The sequence below is a fragment of the Jaculus jaculus genome, chromosome 9 (genome assembly GCF_020740685.1).
Source record: "Jaculus jaculus isolate mJacJac1 chromosome 9, mJacJac1.mat.Y.cur, whole genome shotgun sequence".
In the NCBI taxonomy this organism is placed as follows: Eukaryota; Metazoa; Chordata; class Mammalia; order Rodentia; family Dipodidae; genus Jaculus; species Jaculus jaculus.
Genome location: NC_059110.1, coordinates 84,908,535 through 84,929,408, shown reverse-complemented (window position 1 = coordinate 84,929,408; position 20,874 = coordinate 84,908,535). Strand labels below are relative to the sequence as shown.

At 48.1% G+C, this 20,874-nt stretch overlaps 1 protein-coding gene across 1 annotated transcript in view; it reads right to left on the bottom strand.

Moving 5' to 3' along the window:
* Positions 1-18,486: 18,486 nt before the first annotated feature.
* Blmh (bleomycin hydrolase) overlaps positions 18,487-20,874 on the bottom strand; it is a 54,230-nt gene continuing 51,842 nt past the window's right edge. The window contains exon 12 of the mRNA XM_045159653.1: positions 18,487-19,432. Coding sequence (XP_045015588.1) covers positions 19,281-19,432 — 152 coding nt within the window. The 3' untranslated portion in view covers positions 18,487-19,280. The remainder of the gene's footprint in view (positions 19,433-20,874) is intronic.

The window sequence follows — 20,874 nt, the reverse complement described above, 5'->3', positions numbered from 1 at the left end:
AAACCCCCGTGCAGAAGGAATCTGCTTCTTGGCCAGCACGGGGGAACCTTTACGAAGCAAACTTAGGTGTACACATTTCCTGCCCTCCTTCCCCCCAGCTCCAAGCAGTCATGTAGAACAGCCCCCTTTGGAGTTTCACCTAAATTCTGAATGGCCTGTGAGGTATCCGAGTCAGCGTCGCCTCTGCCAAGCGAGACAAATCCCAGCGCACGGGAGACTCTTAAAGCGTCACTCCAAGGTTTCCCTAGATATCTGGGCATTATGTGCCACCCAAGCACGCTCCCGGGACAAGCGCCTTTGCACAAAGCCACCAGCGCGCGATCGCGCCAAAGTAAAAGACCAAGAAGGCGTGCGTCGCGGATGGAAATTAAAGTAACTTTTGCCGAGGCGCACGCAAAGCATCGCTGGGCAGAAGACGGTCTTTGCCCGGGTTTCCCTCCAACCCCTCATCCCCATCGCCGTGACCCTCGCCCGGACCCTGCCCGCCACAGACAAAAGCGCCCCGGGGCGGGGTGGGGTGGAGCGGGGGGGGAGAGGGAAGCTCCGCGGACACCTCCCGCCGGTGGGCGGCGACACCGGCTCCGCTGAGCCGAGCGAGCGCGGGAGGCTGCGGTGCGGAGGCTCGGGCGGCGGTGCTCGGAGCGCCCGACCCGAGGGGGCTGTGGAAGGAAGCGTGGGTCGGAGGGGAAGGAGGAGGGGGAAAGCGACCCACCTGCGCGCCGGGCAGTGCCGGGCCGGGCCGGGCCGGCCGAGCGGAGCCGGGCGCGGGGAGGCTGGTCCCGGGGCTGAGCGGCGGCGCGACCCTCGCGCCCTTCCACGAGGCACCCGGGGCGGCCGCAGCCTCTGCGCAGCCGGCGCCGGCGCGGCACTATTTGTACTCTCGGCCCCTCACATGGTCTGATCTCTAGATAGCCGCCGCCAAAGAGCTCTTGAAGAATTTTTTGCGTCACTTTGGAGCAAGTAAACTTTCATGTTTCTCCGACGCGGCGGCGGTGGCCGTGGCGGCCAGCGACTCGGCGCTCCTGATGGTGGCGGGGTGGGGGGGAACCCCGGCTGTGCAGGGGACCACCCCTCCCCACACACATGCACATGCACACACACACGCGCGCATGCACACGCACGCATGCACACACACACACGCACACACAGGGGCAGGGCGAAGGGTGATTCTACTTCTCCCGTTCTTGGACTCTGTGGAGCTGGGGCTTGGGGGTGGATATGCTCTAAGCACCGGGGTGAATTTCATTTCCCCACCAAATCTGCCCCAAGTGGTATTTTTAAGTTCTGCCCCTTGCCACGGCCTCGAGGACAGCGATCTTTCTAAACCACCCGCATCTCCCCACGGATCCTGCCTCCCTGTCCTTCCTGGGACTTCAGCAGTCCTGGGAGGCAGCCTGGAAGGTTCCCCAGCTCAGACAGGTATGAGCCTGGCCCGGGGACCTCGGCTAATCCCTCCCCATCCCCGAGAGCCTCCAGCGGCTGCCTGCGCTGAACACTCGCGGGATGAATGAAGGATTCTCTGGGCTGGTTTGTACACAGCACCGGAGTGGGTCCTGCGGGGTAGCCACAACGTGTCAAGTATGTCGTCTTTTTCAACTGAGCACATTGTTTTGAACAAAGTGCATAATGTTTTGCTTTTTTTTTTTTTTAAAGAAAAGCTTTAAATGAACTTAATTTTATTACAATATCTTTTACTAAAATTATGTAAAAAAAATTTTTTAAAAGCAGTTGCAGTACTTGCTTGGAGCTGCCTGTCCGTGAGGCAGAGACATCAGGGCCCCCTGCTGGTTAGTCTACCATTCCGCAAAAGAGGCCGGGAAGGGAGGGTGGCAAGATCGAAGCCAGAAAGGAGGGAGCAGTGACAAGTTTACAGCTCCAAGAAGGCTGCGGCCCTTTTGACCTGGGAGGACTGAGCACGGAAGGCAGCGCTGAGCAGACCGGGGAGGGACTGGGATGACTGTCCCCAGGTGAAGGCGGCTGCCCCACCCGGAGCTGTCGGTACGAGGCTTTGGTGCCACCTAGGCGCCAGGGCGGGGACTGCAAGGAGACCCGGAGCCTTCGTTCAGCGCAGGGGCGACAAACCCTGGGATGGTTTGACCATCACATGCCCGTCCGGGGTCAAATCCCAGGGTGGCAGGACCCTCACCGGGCGGCTTCGCCCTTCAGAAGAACCCAGCGTCTCCGTCCTGGGACTGTGTTAGCGCTGTGTACACAAGGCTGCACAAGAACAAGGTAGAGGGGCTGCTTAGCGGTTATGGCGCTTGCTTGCGAAGCGTAAGGACCCAGGTTCGATCCCCCAGAAACCAAGTAAGCCAGATGCACCAGGTGGCGCATGCGTCTGAAGTTCAGTTGTACTGGTTGGAGGCCCTGGTGTGCCCATTCTCTTGTCCTCTAGGGACCTGAGGAGGGCGGGACAGGGCTGTATCGAGCAAAAGGGGCAAACATGAGGTATTTCTGAGACAGAGTATGGATGGGTGCATCAAAGCCTCTTGCCCCTACAAACTCATTCCAGATGCATGTGCCTTTTTGTGCATCTGGTTTCTCCGCGGGTGCTGGCGAAATTGAACCCTAGGCAACTGGCTTGCAAGCAAGTGCCTTTAGTAACTGAACCATCTCCCCAGCACTCAAAATAAGTTTTTGTTTGTTTTTGTTTTTTCGAGGTAGGGTCTCACTCACCCAGACTGACCTGGAATTCACTATGTAGTCTCAGGGTGGCCTTGAACTCACGACAATTCTTCTACCTCTGCCTCCCAAATGCTGAGATTAAAGCGTGTGCCACCACAGGAGGCTCAATGTGTTCCATTGAGTTTATTGACCTCATCACTCCTGGTCTTCCTAGACTGTATGTCCTCCTGCCCAGTCACCCCAGCCCTCCTGTCATTGCCCCTCTGCGAGCCTGCTGGATGTGGGTGGCAGTCTCTGGGACTAGGTGAGATCCTGGCTCAGAACCTGTACTATTGGTGGGTTTGTTCAGTCTCTTAACCTCAGCCTCCTTTTCTGTAAGACTCTGATGACAATGGTGGTCCTCTCTGGCTGTGGGGAGTGAGGAGCCCTCCCCTATGCTCTTTTCCTAGGAAGTCCATCCTCCTTGGAGCTGGCCCACCCTAGGCTGTTTCCTCCCCGCTTGCTGTCTGGCCGAAGTGTGCTCTGAAGATGTCAGCAAACACACACTGCTGCGCTCTTCCCCCACAGCCGGCGGCCTCTCCCACCAGTGTGCGCTACATTGACTCTCTCCAGCAAGTGTCTTTCTCCTCCCCTGATTGCCACCCTGCAGGGATAGCTTAGCCCTGGCTGCCCCATTGTACCCTCTGCAAACTGGGCCTCTCTCCTCCCTGCAGCACTCTGCTCCTGCTTGCCACGGCTCCACTGCCCTGCCTTCCCGAGGCATCCTCACTAAGATCCCAGCTTCTGATACCCACAGAGCTTCACTTGACTCCTCCTTGCCTCCAATTCAGGGAGGGTAGACAGACTCCCCAGATCAGGACTGCCCTGCTTCCATCAAGGCTCCTTCTTAGCCTCAGCACTACTGAGCTAAGCACCAGGGAAACCTTGTTCCTGTCCTTGAGGACCTGGGGAAGGCAGGACAGGACTGTCTTGAGCAAGAGGGATAAACAAGAGATGTTCCTGGGACAGGACTTATGGTTGTGACCACCATGGGCTGCAGGGGTGGAGGCTTAGTGGGGACCAGCACACACAAGGAAGGGATGCTGGTCAGAAACCCAGACCTGGCACTGTTTTGGCTATGGAGACAATGATAGAGATGTTGAATGCGATGACAAGGCCCTGGTGGAAGGAAGGAGTTAAGGCCTCCTTGTCTTTGTTCCCTGAGCTCCAGCCAGACACAGAGGAGAATAGAACTGCTGTGCATCTGCAAAAGGAGCTATCTTCCACCACAGAAAGGGCATGTTCGAATGTTTACACACACTACTAACACCAGCTTCCTGGAATCTCAAAGCCCAGCGATGCCGCCCTCCCCCCCAAATCATGGCAGGACAAAACCCTGTGAATGCCAGCTGCTACCTCGGGAAAGCCTCGGTGCCACTTGTCTTTCCTGCTTGTGTTCTATTTACACAGTGACAGAAGATGGAAGTCCAGCTCCTCTCAGGCTCACTCACACACACACACACACACACACACACATAAAAAGGCCACCATGGGGCTGAGGAGATGGTTCAGCAGTACATGCCCTTGCTTGCAAAACCTGCAAGCCCGATTTCAGTTCCCCAGTCACCTACTTAAAGCTAGAAGGGCAATCATTTGCAGCAACAAAAGACCCTGGTGTGCCCCGCCACACACACAAAAAGATAATTAAAGAAAAATTCTTAGCCAGGCATAGTGGCGCATGCCTCTAATCCCAGCACTCAGGAGGCAGAGGTAGGAGGATCACCATGAGTTCAAGGCTACCCTGAAACTACACAGTGAATTCCAGCAAAAAGAAAGGAAGGAAGGAAGGAAGGAAGGGAGGGAGGGAGGGAGGGAGGGAGGGAGGAGAGAACATTCCTTTTTGGTTTTTTGAGGTAGGGTTTTGCTCTAGCCCAGACTGACCTGGAATTCACCCTATGGTCTCAGGGTGGCCTTGAACTCACAGTAATCCTACCTCTGCCTTCTGAGTGCTGGGATTAAAAGTGCGTGTCACCACACTTTTAGGCATTTGCCCCTTCTTTTGCCAGGCTGGTCAGCTTGTGAATTTCCAGCATTCTCCCATCTCAGTCTCATCTTGCCATAGGAGGGCTGGGTGACTTGTTGGCTTCACCTGAGGTCATCATATTTGCACAGCAAGTCATCTTATCCACGAGCTATCCCTCTGGCCCAACAAGTTGTTTTTTAATTTTGTAATATGTACTTTGGACTGGAGAGATAGATGGCTTAGCGGCTAAGGTGCTTTCCTGTGAAGCCTAAGGACTCATGTTCGACTCTCCAGGTCCCATGTAAGCCAGATACACAGTGACACAAGTGCTCAAGGTTGCACACATGCGCAAGGGGGTGAACATGTCTGGAGTTCGATTGCAGTGGCTGGAGGCCCTGGTACACTAATTCTCTCTCTCTCCCATTCTCACTCTCTGTCTCAAAAAAAAAAAAAAAAAAAAAAAAAGGCCAGGTCTAGAGGGATGGCTTAGTAGTTAAGGCACTTGCTTGCAAAGCCAAAAGACTCAGGTTCATTTCCCTAGGACCCATGTAAGCCAGATGCACAAGGTGGCGCATGCGTCTGGAGTTTGCAGTGGCTGGAGGCCCTGGCATGCCCATTCTCTCCTCCCCTCCCCCCCGCCTCTTTCTGTCTGTCAAATAAATAAATATTGTTTAAAAAGCCAGACTGTTAGACTTGCCTCAAAAAATATGTGTGTATGTATGTGTATGGGCATGCTATGGTCTCCTGCCACTGCAAATGAGTGCCAGACACATGTGCTACTTTACACCTGGCTTTACATGGAAGCTGGGGGATTGAACCAGGGCCATCAGACTGCAAGAAAATGCTTTTAATCTCTGGATCGTCTCCCCAGCTCCATGTTTCTGTTGTTTTTGTTTGTTTATCTGTTTTGTCTTTTGAGGCAGGGTCTCACTCTAGCCCAGGCTGACCTGCAATTCACTATGTAGTCACAGGGTGGCCTTGATCTCATGACGATCCTCCCACCTCTACCTCTGGAGTGCTGGGATTAAAGACATGTGCCACCATGCCCGGCTTTTTTTTTTCTGGTAGTGTATTTTAAAAAATATTTTATTTATATATTTCTTATTTTATTTTATTTTATTTTTTGGTTTTTCAAGGTAGGGTCTCACTCTAGCCCAGGCTGATCTGAAATTCACTATGGAGTCTCAGGGTGGCCTCGAACTTACAGTGATCCTCCTACCTCTGCCTCCCAAGTGCTGGGATTAAAGGCGTGCGCTATTTATATATTTCTAAGAAGAGAGAGAGCCACTGCAAAAGAAGCTCCAGATGCATGCACTACTTTGTGCATCGGGCTTTACATGTGTACCAGGGAGTCGAGCCCAGTTATTAGGCTTTGCAGACTTAACTGCTAAGCAATATCTCCAGTCTTTTTTTTTTTTTTTTGGTATTTTTGATATAGGGTCTCAGTATAGCCCAGGCTGGCCTGGAACTAAGTCACAGCAACACTCCTACCTCTGCCTCCTGAGTGCTGGGATTAAAGACGTGCATCACTATGCCTGGCTTGTTTTTTGTTTTGTTTTGTTTTTAACAGGGTGTCACTGTTTAGTTCCAGCTGACCTTGAATTTGAGAACCTCCTGCCTCAGCCCCCTGAATGTTGGGATCACAGGAATATGCCACCATGTCCAGCTTTGAACAAGGTTTGGTTTTTACAATGGCCCTTCAGGGTTCCCCCCTGACTGTGTCCTTAGCTAGGGCCATGGGTAGGGCATCTGTTGTTACCCTCTGCCTTGGTGGAGAATGAAGGCAAAAATATAGGGGCCGAGACTGACCGCCACTTCTGTGTACAGATCTCCTAGAACACCTTCCCCTCTCTCTAGACATCCCATGTCCCATGAAGCTCTGAGCTCTTCCTCTTTCCAGGTTTCAGCGCCTGTGACTGTCAGCATCCAGCAGACACCATGAGACATGCATTGTCAGTGAGCGACCAGACGATGCCTGTCATTCATTGTGGAGTCAGCTGGGCGTGCTGGCCCATGCCTACAATCCCAGTACTCTGGAGGCTGAGGTAGGAGGACCTCAAATTTGAGGGCAGTGTGAGGTATGAAGAGACCCCTATCTTATAAAACAAATGAACAAAAACAAAACAATGGAGCCCCACATAGTGGTAAGATACATAAGGCAGTTTAACATTGGCCAACTTGGGGAGCGTCCCAAGATTTATTGATGAATGGTAAAATGAAGGCACTGAGCAGGGGTTACTCCTACTGGTTCTGAGGGGAGCTCTGTAAAGATACAGAAGAAATAGGGCACAGGGGAAGCCTAGATGAGAAGGGGCAAGAGAGGTGCAGGGAAACCTGCTGACTTTTCGCTGTGCACTTTTTTTTTGTTTTGTTTTGTTTTTCAAGTAGGGTCTCACTCTAGCTCAGGCTGACCTGGAGTTCACTATGTAGTATCAGGGTGGCCTCGAACTGATGGTGATCCTCCTACCTCTGCCTCCTAAGTGCTGGGATTAAAGGCGTGTGCCACGGTGCCCAGCCCACTGTGCACTTTTTAATACTCCTAAGCATTTGAAGTGATTTTTTTAATGCTTTATTTATTTTAGAGAGAGAGAGAGACAGAGAGACAGAGAGAATGGGCACGCCAGGGCCTCCAGCCACTGCAAACAAACTCCAGACACATGCAACCACCTTGATTTTTTTTAAATAAAATGTTTCCAGAAAAGTAACTTTTTTGTAATGTGTGCATGAGGGGGTTTGAAGGCCTTTGCACATGCTAAACAAGTGCTCAACCCTCACACTACATCTCATCCCTCAAGGAAGCATGCATTGTTTAATTTTTATTTCACTTCGTTGAACGTGTATCTGTGTGTATGTGTGTATGTGGCACATGTACCTGTGTGCAGGTGTGCCGTCCCCATGCGTGTGCTTGTGCAGGCTAGAGGAGGATATACCCACGTTTCCTTGAGACTGACTCTCCTAGTGCACCCAGAGCTGCCATTTTTCTGCCAGACAGGCAAACCAGTGAGCCCCAGCGAGTCTCCAGTCTCTGCTCCCCACAGCACTGGAGCTGCAGCCATGCATGGCCATACCCAGTTGTTTATGTTGGGTGCTGGGGAGTCAACTCAAGGCTAATCATGTCCTCTCAGGTGCCCCCAGCCATTTCTTCAGCCCCCCAAAAGCATTCTTCACATTTATTTGAAATTAATAAAATGAGAGTGGGGGGAGAGAAGGAGGAGGAAGAGAAGGAAGAGGTGGTGGCGGAGGAACAGGAAAGGAGGAGGAGGAGAAGGGGGGAAGAAGGAAGACTTTCTAGGGGTCCACACTTCTTGCAAAGCCCAGCTCCACTTCATGCTATGCAAACAGGTTTCCTTCCCAAATAAGCCACATGACTTTGGGGGTAAGGTGGGGGATGTTACTCACTTCAGAAGGAGACAAGTATTCTTTCTATATCCCAGCAAGGATTCTGTGCTCTGTTCAGATCAGCTCTGAGAGACAGAATGACTTTGAGAACTGGAGCCTCTCCTTCTGGCTTGGAAGCTATTGCCCTGCCTTGAGCCTAATCTACTTTCTTTTCCCTTCCTTCCTTCCTTCCTTCTTTCTCTCTCTGTCTCTCATTTTTGGTTTTTCAAGGTAGGGTCTCCCCCTAACCCAGGCTGACCTAGAATTCACTATGTAGTCTCAGGCTGACCTTGCACTCACGTCGAGCAATCCTCCTACCTCTGCCTCTGGGGCACTGGGATTAAAGGCGTGCGCCACCTCACCAGGCTTCTCTTCTGCTTGAGATGATGAAATGCTGCTTCTCTCTTGGACGCCTCCTCCACATACTTTATGATAACAAGTGCTCTACATCTGGGGAGTTTCCCCTCAGTCCCTTCTTGGTAAGCTGGTCACCCTCATCCTTGATGTCTGCGGTCGCTGTGGTCAGAAGCCAGTTTACAACCAATCAGCATGGCTTTCTCTGTCCAACTTCAGGTCCTTCCACAACTCCACAGCATGTACTGGAAGCTGTCCACACATACAATCATCTTCCTTTTAACACCCATTGTCCCACTCAAGTGACAAACATAGCTGGGCAGCAGAGAACTATCTTAAGACATGTTGGGAGAGTTTGTGAAAACTGGTTTTTAATAAAAGCTGCCATTTATTAAGTACCTACTAGGCACATTATATGCATAATCTTTTGATAGTTTTTAACCATACTATTTTTTTTTTACCATACTGTATTTTACTATATATAAATTAGTCTTCATCTTTAAAAAATATTTTATTTATTTGAGGGAGAGAGAGAGTGAGGAGGATACAGAAAGAGAGAGAGCAGGCACACCAGGGCCTCCAGCCACTGCATACAAACTCCAGATGCATGTGCCACTTCATGCACCTGGCTTACATGGGTACTGGGGAATTGAACCTGGGTCCTTGGCTTTTGCAGAGAAGTGCCTTAACCACCAACCCATCTTTTCAGCCCCATATTTAATGAATTTTAAAAGAACTTTTCTCTCTGTGTGCCAGTGCCTGGGTATAGAGAGTCATAGGATTTGGCCCCTTGCATCTTGCCCCCATTGAGATAGTTACAAGGAAGCCATCTTCAGATCTATGTATAAACTTCCAATTGATTACAGCTGTCGGGATGTAGGGCACATTCAATCAGTCAACCTCCCAATGCTTACTGGGAGTTCGAGAGTACACTGGGGTGGGGAGAGACGAAGTTCCCAGGAGCACTGGCTTTGGGAGAAATCAGACAATAAGCATATAAATATATAAATAATTTCAGAAGGCCTTAAGTGCTGTGATGAAAATAGACTCCAGGAACTCCAGGGTAGAGTGACAGGTGTGGAGGGGGCAGGACAGGCAGTGGGAGGGAAGTTGGCTACTTAAATAAGGTTCAGATAGCCTTGATATCTGAACCACAACCTGAATAATGAGAAGGCTTAGCCATGAAAAGACCTGAGGGAAGAACTTCAAGAAAAGAAAACCAGGGGGCTGGGAAGATGGTTCAGTGATTAAAGGTGTTTACTTGCAAAGCCTACAGGCCCTATTTCAATGCCCAAGCTACCCATATAAGCCAGGGCAAAAAGTGGCCCAAGTGTCCGGTGTTTGTTTGCAGCAGCAAGAGGTCCTGGCACACTCATTCTCTCTCTCTCTCACACACACACAGATCTGTGCAAAATAAAGAAAAAGTTTCATTTTGTTGTTTTTTTGTTTGTTTGTTTTTTGGTTTTTGGTTTTACGAGGTAGGGTTTCACTCTAGCTCAGGCTGACCTGGAATTCACTATGTAGTCTCAGAGTGGCCTCGAACTCACGGTGATCCTCCTACCTCTGCCTCCCAAGTGCTGGGATTAAAGGTGTGTGCCACCACACCCAGCAGTTTTGTTTTATTTTTTAAAAAGATGGAGGCTGGAGAGATGGATTAGCAGTTAAGGTGCATGCCTGGGAAACCCAAGGGCCTAGGTTCAATTCCCTAGTACCCACGTAAACCAGATGCACGAGGTGGTGCATGTGTCTGGAGCTTGTTTGCAGTGGCTGGATGCCCTGATGTGCCCATTCTCTCTCTATTTGCCTCTTTCTTTCTCTCCCTCTCTCTCAGATAAATAAAATTTTTTCAAAAGATGGAATAGCAAGGAGGCAGAAATGAGGCTAGTGTGTCTGAGAGGGGTTGGGGAGTAAGCTGGAGTGAGGTGAACAGGTGGGAAGTAAGTTGGGCCTCAGAGCTGGGCAGGGGTGCAGAGGTGGTGTGCCTCTGTCACTGAGTATGTCTAAACTGAGACTGAAGAGACTTTTGTATGCTTTGGATTAGTTTGGGCCAGGAGACCCATAAGGTGCCTGCTAGATGAGAAGCAGTGTACCATATAGGGTTGTGGTTTTTCTGTTTTGTTTTGTTTTTGTTTTTCAAGGCAGGGTTTCACTCTAGCCCAGGCTGACCTGGAACTCATTCTGTAGTCCTAGGCTGACCATCTCTCCAGCCCCCCCCCTTACTTTTAAAGATAGCATCTGACTCTAGTCCAGGCTGACCTGGAATCCACTATGTAGTCTCAGGGTGGCCTCAAATTCTTGGGAAGCTGAGGCAGGAGGATTGCCATGAGTTCAAGGATAGCCTGAGCTTCAGAGTGAGACTCTGCCTCCAGAAGAAGAAGAAGAAGAAGGAGGAGGAGGAGGAGGAGGAGAAGGAGGAGGAGGAGGAGGAGGAGGAGGAGGAGGAGGAGGAGGAGGAGGAGGAGGAGGAGGAAGAGGAGGAGGAGGAGGAGGAGGAGAAGAAGAAGAAGAAGAAGGAGAAGAAGAAGAAGAAGATCAGCCAGTCGTGGTGGTGCACACCTTTAATACACACTCTTAGGAGGCAGAGGTAGGAGGATTGCTGTAAATTCGAGGTCAGCCTGAGACTACATAGTGAATTACAGGTCAGCCTGAGCTAGAGTGAGACCCTGCCTTGAAAAACAAACCTCCTTCTGAGAGTTAGGATTAAAGGCATGAGCCATCACGCCTGGCTTCGTCCTTTCCTTCTATAGTGATGTGTGAAGGACTTAGAGTTTAAAAAGGAAACAGATTCAAACTCTGGCCAGTTTTTGCCTGTTTTGCCCACAAACACCAAGGAGCAAGGAGCAAGGGACATCTTTTAGAGAAGCGGTGAAATTTCTGAGCATGTTGTTCTAAGTATGAGAGGGTCTATCCGGAATTACTTAAAAAACAAAACCAACTTAACAAGTGACTAACTACAGCCATGGTCAGCAGTGACAAATCGATGAGTGCCTGGTGCCAGCATATGCTACAGCTACATCCGAGGCACGGCCTCTATCAGGTCTTGGCTTCTGGACAGAGTCAGCATGACTCTACATGTCTCAAGGGGTTCCTGTGCTGGGGATCTTCCAGATATTAGAGTCACCAACTTTGCCTTCTGGTGACACTATAGGGAGGGGAGGTCCATTCCCTGCCCCCACCCCCATTTCCTGGCACACAGCTACTAGCTTTTAAAAAATATTTTATTTATTTTTATCTATTTACTAAAGACAGAGAGAGGAAAAGAGAAGACACAGAGAGAGAATGGGCATGCCAGGGCATCTAGTCACTGCAAACAAATTCCAAATGCATGTGCCATTATGTACATCTGGCTTATGTGGGATCTGGAGAATCACACTTGGGTCCTTAGGCTTCGCAGGCAAACACCTTAATCTCTAAGCCATCCAGGCCTAGTTTTTTTTTTATTTAAATATTTTTATTTATTTATTTGCACGGAGAGAGAAAGAGGGAGGGAGGGAGGGAGGAAGGGAAGGAGGAAGGGAGACAAAGGATATGCCAGGGCCTCTTGCTGCTGCAAATGAACTCCAGATGTGTGTGTCACTTTGTGCATCTGGCTTTACACAGGTACTGGGAACTCAAACAGGGGTCATTAGGCTTTGCAGGCAAGTGCCTCAACCACTAAGTCATCTCTCCCCACAGCTGCTATTTTTCTGCTTCTCCTCACTGGATTTTGATGTTGTTTTTTGTTGTTGTTGTTGTTTTTTGTGGTATGTGTGTGAGTGTGTGTTTGTTTTTCAAGGCAGGGTCTTATTCTAGTGCAGGCTGACCTGGAATTCACTATGTAGTCTCAGGCTGGCCTCGAATTTACAGCAATCCTCCTACCTCTGCCTCCTAAGAGTGTTTATTAAAGGTGTGCGCCACCACAACTGGCTGATTTTTTTCTTCTTCTTCTTCTGGAGGCAGAGTCTCACTCTGAAGCTCAGGCTATCCTTGAACTCATGGCAATCCTCCTGCCTCAGCTTCCCAAGTTTGATTATAGATATGCAATACCATGCCCACTTGGATTCTGATTTTGCTTTAAAAATTGCTTTTATTATTCAATTTTGAAGATTATCTTTTTTTTTTTTTTTCAAGGCAGGGTCTCACTCTAGCCCAGGCTGACCTGGAACTCCCTATGTAGTCTCAGGGAGGCCTCAAACTCACAAGTGATCCTCCTACCTCTGCCTCCTGAGTGCTGGGATTAAGGCATGTGCCACCACATGTGGCCAATTATATTTTTGAACTTTTAAAAAATTAAATTTTTTTTTCAGGTATGTGTGGTGTATATATTTGTGGGTACAGATACATTCTGTACCTCCTCACACCCTGTGCACACATGGAGGCCAGAGGAAGATGTTCAGCGTCCCTCTCCGTCACTCATCAGCTTGTTTCCTTGAGATGCAGTCTCTTACTGCTTCCAGAGCTTGGCATTTTCATGGACACCAGGGACTCTCCGGTTTCTGTGCACACAGTGCTGTGGTTACAGATGTACATTTAGCTGTTCACATGGGTTCTGGAGAATAGAGCTCGAGCGGCCTCAGGCCTCCTCGGGACCTTATGTGGAAGTGCTCTTAACTGCTGAGCCATTTCGCCAGCCCAAGATTATCTTTCCTATACATCAAAGGGTTTGTCTTTAGGATTTTTGCATCTATGGTCATAGGTGAGATTTGTATGTTTTTGATTTTTACTATCCTTATTAGGGTTATACCAGACTCAAGAATTAATTCTTTTTTTTATATTTTACTTATTAATTTATTTGCTCACACAGAAAGAGAGAGAGAATGGGTGCACCAGGACCTCTAGCCATTGCAAATGAACTCCAGATGCATAAGCCACTTTGTGTATTTGACTTTACATGGGTCCTGGGGAATCAAACCCAGATTATTAGGCTTTGCAGGCAAGCGCCTTAACCACTTAGCCATCTCGCCAGCCCTCAGAAAGTAATTCTTGGGCTGGAGAGATGGTTTAGCAATTAAGGAGCAGAGTCAAAGGATCTTGGTTGGGTTCCCTAGGACCCACGTAAGCCAGATGTACAAGGTGATGCATGCATCTGGAGTTCATTTGCAGTGGCTGGAAGCCCTGGCACACCCATTCATATTCACTCTATACCTCTTTCATGCTCTCAAATAAATAATAATAAATAAAATAAATAACAAATAAATAAATAATAAAATAAATAAAAATAAAATACTAAAAAAAAAGTAATTCTTTAAGTCATAGTGGGGTGTGTTGGCACTTTTTTTATTCCAGCACTTGGGAAACTGAAGCAGGGTCAACATGAGTTTGAGGATTGCCTGGGCTACAGAGTGAAATTCTGTCTCAAATGCCTTTAATTCTAGCACTCGGGAGGCAGAGGTAGGAGGATCGCCATGAGTTTGAGGCCACCCTGAGACTCCATAGTGAATTCCAGGTCAGCCTGGGCTAGAGGGAGACCCTACCTCAAAAACACCAAAAGAAAAATTTAATTTATTTGTGAGGAGAAAGAAAGAGGGAGGGGAGCTGAGTGTAGTGGCGCACGCCTTTACTCCTAGCACTCGGGAGGCAGAGGTAGGAGGATCGCCGTGAGTTCGAGGCCACCCTGAGACTCCATAGTGAATTCCAGGTCAGTCTCGGCTAGAGTGAGACCCTACCTGGAAAAACAAAAGAAAAAAAGGGGGGGGGATGGAGGGAGGGAATAAAGAAGTGAGACAGAGACAGAGGGAGAAAGTGAGAGTTAGCACACCAGGGTGTTTAGCCACTACAAACTCCAGATGCATAGAATGCATGCACTACTTTGCGCATCTGGATTTCTGTGAGGAATCAAACCAGACAGCAGGCTTTGCAAGTAAGCCAGCATCTTTGAGCTCTGAGCCATCTCCCCAGCCCCTCCTTTCTGTTGTTGTTGTTAACATGGGGCTTGAAGATTTAAGTCAGGTCTTCATTCTTGTAAGGCAAGCACGTTGCCAACTGTACTCACCACCTTCCATGTGCTCTAAGTTTCTTGAAATACTTAGTTCAGTTTTCAGCCTTTTATATATTTAAACATTTTAATGCTATAAGAGTTTAAAAAATTATTTGGTGTGTGCATGTCTGAGCTCATGCATGTTCTACATACAGGGCGCATGTGGAGGTCAGAGGTCTGGCTTCCCTTTCTACGTTGAGGCAGGGTCTCACGGTTGGTTCACCACTCCATTCCTGAGCTTACAGGAAACCCTCCTGCCTCTGCCTCCCTTCTCACAGTAGTCGCACTGGAATTAATGAGAATTGCAGCAGCAGCTTCCAGCTTTTTTTTTTTTTTTTTCAAGACAGGGTGTCACTCTACTCCAGGCTGACCTGGAATTCATTCTGTAGTCCCAGGGTGACCTCGAACTCACAACAATCCTCCTACCTATACTACTTCCCAAGTGCTGGGATTAAAAGCATGTGCCACCATGCCTGGTAGCTTCCAGCTTTTATGTGGGGGCTTGGGGATCCAACTCAAGTCCACAGAGCTGCACAATAAGCACTTTATCCACTGAGTCATCTATATCTCCCCAGTCTCATAAAAGACTCATTTAGTATACTTTTTAGTACTTTTTTTTTGCTGCATCCCTCATTTTGGTATTATTTTTAAATTTTTTATTTATTGATTTGAGATGTGTGTGTGCATATGCCATAATCTATTACTGTAAGTGAACACCCACTGGGCTTTATGTGGGTGGCAGGAGAATTGAACCCAGGGCTGGCAAGTTTTGAAAGCAAGCGCCATTAACTGCTTAGACACCCCAGCCCTTGGTATTTTAATTATTTTTCAGGCTAAATTTCCTGTATGATCTTTGCTTGAACTCATGAGCTAATTTCTTTCTTTCTTTCTTTTTTTTTTGAGATAGGGTCTCACTCTGGCTCAGGCTGACCTGGAATTCACTATGTAGTCTCAGGGTGGCCTCGAACTCTCGGCGATCCTCCTACCTCTGCCTCCCGAGTGCTGGGATTAAAGGCGTGCGCCACCACACCCGGCTTCTTTCTTTTTTTAAATTTATTTTTATTTACTTATTTGAGAGCGACAGAGAGAGAGAGAGAGAGAGAGAGAGAGAGAGAGAGAGAGAGAGAGAATGGGCACGCCACTGCAAACGAACTCCAGATGCATATGCCACCTTGTGCATCTGGCTTATGTGGGTCCTGGGGAATCGAGCCTCGAACCGGGGTCCTTAGGCTTCACAGGCAAGTGTTTAACCGCTAAGCCATTTCTCCAGCCCATCATGAGCTAATTTCTAACCATAGGGATTCACTTCTACTTATCATTTAATTTTGGTTTCTCTTGGGCTAGGGAAGATGCCCAGAGACTAAAGGCACTTCTTAATTTTGGTTTGCACCTCATTGCACGGTGGCTAGAACGTGGTGGACATGCCCTTGACATTTGTTGAGGTTGACCGCACTGTCCAGTATGTGGTCCATTCTTAGTATATGTGCTGCCAAAGTGAGCATGATGTGGTCTACTCTTGAAAAAGTTCCAATGCGCTCACAAAGATCATAGTACTTGCCAGATGCAGCCTCCTACATGCCCGCCAAACTTACAATGTGCCTAAAGCGTTTGTACCCTCGCCTGCGGTTCTCGTGGTCCTTGTCAAGTACGTTGGACTCTTTCATTACGGTGTAGGGTGACATCTTTTCCATCGAGTTGTCAGTTTGTCATGTACTCTGAGATGTTACAGGGGCACAGTAATTCAGAGTCTTTATACTTTCCTGGAAATTTAAGTCATTAGGTATGACTCTATCTCTAGGAATGCTTTTTTGCCTCAAAGTCTTTCCTGGACCACCATGTCTTACAATTCCAGGGAGGTCATTCACACTGCTACTTGTGGAAGTGACCTCCCCTGGAGCTCGGGGGTCCGCAAGGGTGAGTGGCCCTTACTTTATAGCTCACTTGTGTACTCACCAGGTTTATCATGGCTAGTGTCCTACTCTACAACTTTTCCATTTTTTAGTTTTTAGACTTAAAAATATTTTATTTGAAAGAGATAGAAAGAGGCAGACACAGAATGAGTATGGATGCACCAGAGCCTCCTACCACTGCAAATAGACTCCAGATGCATGCGCCACTTTGTGCATCTGGCTTTATGTGGGTGCTGGGGAACTGAACCCAGACGATCAGACTCTGCAAGCAAGTGCCTCTAACTGCTGAGCTGTATCTCCAGCCCATTTTTAGATTGTTTGAAACAAGGCCTCATTTAGCCCAGGATAGCCCTGAACTGGCTATGTAGTTGAGGATGGCCTTCAAACTCCTGGTCTCCTTGCTTCCACCTCCTAAATGCTGGTATTACAGGCCTGAGCCACCATACCAGGCAACTCATTTTTTGTTTTATAGGTTGCCCATGTCTTTTATTTATTTATTTATTTATTTTAAATTATTTTCAGGCAGTGGGTGAGTGGAATGGGTGCACCAGGGTCTTTTGCCACTGCAAGTGAATTCTAAATGCATACACCACTTGGTGCATGTGGCTTGACGTGAGTACTGGGTAAATGCATGTGTCAGGCTTTGCAAGCAAGCACCTTTAATCATTGAGCCATCTTTGCAGCCCCATCCATGTCTTTTATACTCAGCATATGGCTGCATTTCTTAAAAAACAAACAAACAAACAAAAAAACACAGCTGGGGACTTGCCTTTTTCTCAGGAACTCCGTTTGTATATTCTGTGGGAACGGACACACTCGGATGCACACCCATCTCAGCTCAGACACTCATCTGTCTGGGCTTTTCTTTCTCCCATGGCTTCTATTATGGACTGCCTGCCTTCTTGTTCTAGCTCCTCTTGCTTGGAAACTATTACCTTGTACTTCTTAATACTCTAGGAGGTTTATACCCATGAACACACCAATGTTTAATCAGTGTAGTTAGCTTCTTCTTGAATGACTCAAAACCTTTGGAATATATTAATTCCAATCATCTTCCTTTCAAATTACCAGCTACTTCCATATGTTGTCATTGTACTCTGAGGACTCACCTACAGTCACTTCCTACTTAAAACCATGCACACAGCTATCTTTTTTTTTTTTGCTTGTTTTGGCTCTGTGTTTACTGATTCATTTCAAACCTTCCATATTGGATCACTGCCCTTCTGTTGAGGAAAAATAAATTTTCCTTTCTCCCGTCCCCTGAAAATGTCCTTCGTTTATTCTTCTTTTAAAAGGCAGTTTTAAGATGGGTGTGGTGGCACACTCATTAATCCCAACACTCGGGAGGAAGAGATAGGACTGCTATGAGTTTGAGGCCACCCTGAGACTACACAGTGAATTCTACATCAGCCTGGGCTAGAGTGAAACCCTACCTAGAAAAAATAAAATAAAATAAGGCAGTTTTATTGAATATAGAATTTTAGGTTCATAGTTTCTTTCTCATAGCACTTTGTTTTGTTTGAGACAGGGCCTCACTGGTCTAGGCTGGCTTTGAACTCTTGGCAGTCATTCTGATCCAGCCTCCTGAGTTTTGGGAGCCACATTTGGCCTTTCATATACTCTGGCGATAGAGTTCATGGACTTCTGGCACAGGCAGTCACTGATGAGATGTTAGCTGTCTATTGGCTCTCACTTTGGAGGTCTTCCATATTCTAAGACCTCTGGTTTAACTGTGGTATCTACAAATATTCTTTTGTCCTGCTAGGACAGGAATATTGTGAACACCTTGGTTAAGGCTTGAAGCTTTGTCTAATTTGATCCTGGTATGTGCCATTTTAGTTAATATCCCCTGCTAGGGTTGATAAGATTCTTGGGGAGCCAGAACAGTTGGGTGGACCTGTTCATCAAAGGCTCTGCTTATTCATACTCAATGAAACAAAGACGCAGTCTCTGCAGGGCTTCTAGGCCCTTCTAAGGCGAGGCCCAACCCAGTTTCCCCTCACACCTTTGTAGGGACACTGGACTGGGTGGAAGAATGGTGAAGGGGTGAAGGGGTAGGGACACAATGTCTCCTAGATGTGATGTTTAGAGGCCCTGTGCCAAAGCTGGTGAGGGTGGGCACAAGCTGGAGAGACTCTTACCAAGCAACTGAAGCAGGAAAGCCCTGAGAGCTCTTCCTGCATGCTCATTTTTAAGAACCCGAGCCATCTGGCTATTCCCATGTGTAGCTAAACAAACACTTCTTGGATCAAATAAACTTATTCTCATTTAGCAAAGTGTTTTATTCAAAAGCTTCTCAGCACCATCTAGTTGTCAGAAAGAATTAATGTCACCTTTTCCTGCCCACCCACCCCCAATGCAGAGAGAAGTGAAACCACGTGGTGAGAGCATTCCCCGATGATTAGAACTGAGCCACGATAAGGTTTGGGTTGTTTTCTCGGCCACCTTCCCTAAGCCTCTACTCAAGCACAGCTGTGCCCTGAAGTTCCAACCAGGAAGGCATCATGTCATCCCTGATCAACCTTCCATCTTGGGCTATTAGAGGCACATGAAGTTCCCTTGAGAAAGTTGAGTTCAGTGACTGCCATCTACGAAGGACTGGGATCGGTGAGGCAGCATGCAGGTTTGAGCTCAAATCTTAGCTAACCCACCCCCACTCTACGCTGGGAACGAGGAGCATGAGGTCTGCTTTCTCTCCATACACCTCAGTTGCTCACCGTCCCCTGCCTTATTATAACAGACACTGAAGACCATCTTGACAGTTAGGACAGACAATTACATTAGATTACAATGCTAAGAGATCCTGAGCTATTGGAGATGAGGAGAGTAGATAGAATGACCTGATCTTTCCCTTTTATTTTTCCTTTATGAATATTTTGTTTTAGCATAAAGCACACTTTCCCAAAGAGGTTCCTGGAGGAGACTGGAAGTCCCAGAGTCTGACTGTGTCCTGTGGAAGCAAACAGCCATCCATGTGACTTTGGCTTCAGTCCCTGGATCTGTCCTTGGCAGCTACATCCGGTCCCATGGGAGGAGGAAAGAGCTGGAGGCAACATCACTCAGCCAAAGCCCCCATGGGGTCCCATGCTGGCAGGACAATGGGCTCCTGCTCTAACACGGCCAGCACATCTTCAGGGACGTGCTTCCTGTCCACCACCACCTCGTAGACATACTCGGAGAACCATTCATCGGTCATGCACAGGTAACCTTGGGAAGAGAACAGAAGCTCATGAGTCCAGAGGCAAGGCGCACAAACCCATGGGTACTGTACAGAGGTCCACAGAACTGGCATGGTTTCCACCTACAATCCTATTTCATAGCAAGTCTGTGAGGCACATGGACAGACAGCTACATTTTTACCAATTACAAAATTAGGGCTCAGAGTACCTGACACGCCCAGGTCACATGGAGGAAGTTCAGTTCAGAGCTGACCTACAGATGCCATGCCCCACACTCAGCTGCCTGCCTGATGAGCGCTGTTCTGCATGCCAGCAGGTTGGTGGAAATGTGTCTTGCTCATATCGCCCCCTCCGGGGTATTAATTGCTAGGGCAGAAGGGCAAGCACATGAGCTCTAGTTTTACTTTGTCCACTCTTCCAGCATCACTAGTATCCCTCCTCTATGTCACACACTCCTACAGTCACCAGCTCAGCTGCTACAGGTACCGCAGTGAGCCTGAAGCACCAAGACCAGACGGTCATGCATGCAGACTATACTGTGAGAGTCAAGAGATCACAGTCCTCACGTTCTCGGGAGGAGATCTGCATGGGGCAACTTACTGTCCTCAGCCACGTCCTAGGATGTACTGATCCCTCCAGAGGCTAACTGCAGAGAGGTACTCATTCTAGCAAACTGTCTCTTCCCAGTAAGAAAGCCTCAACTGCACCTCTCCTCCTAGCTTCCTGGCCTCTGCAGACACTCTAACTTTACCCACTCATCTAAAAATTTGGAACCAGCATCTACAGGAACAGACCTCCAATAAACTTACATGGGGAAAATACTTTGCCTGAGCCACTGTTAATATGAAAAGCAAAGTTCAGGAGACTAAACTGTGTACTGAAAACAAAGCTGGGTTGCCAAGCTAGGGAGGGAGTACAGAGCACAACAATATGCACCTAAGCAGGAGCACTGTGTGCTTGTCCATCAGAGGGCTCATAGGAAATAGCAGTCATGCTGGGGATGTGGGCCAGTTGGTAAACTGCTTGCCTAGCATGCATGAAATCTTGTGTAATGCACACCTATAATCCCAGTACCTGGGAGGTAGAAGCAGGTTATCCTTGGGCTACAAAGCAAGTTCAAGGCCAGTTTGGAATACATGAGGACCTTTGAGGCCAGCCTGTTTCCAAAACAAAACAAACTAAACACACAAACACCCCCACCCCCCAAAAAAGAGGAAGCTGGGCATGGTAGTGCACATCTTTAATCCTAGAGCTCGGGAGGTACAAGTTAAGCAGTTCTCCAACTTCTTTGGCCTGAAGATATTTTCATACTCTTAAAATTATTAATGACCCAAGATTGTTTATGTACATTACATCTATTACTATTTATCATGCTAAAAATTAAGTTTTAGGCCTGGAGGGATGGCTTAGCAGTTAAGGCGCTTGCCTGCAAAGCCAAAGGATCCAGGTTCAGTTCCCCAGGGCCCATGT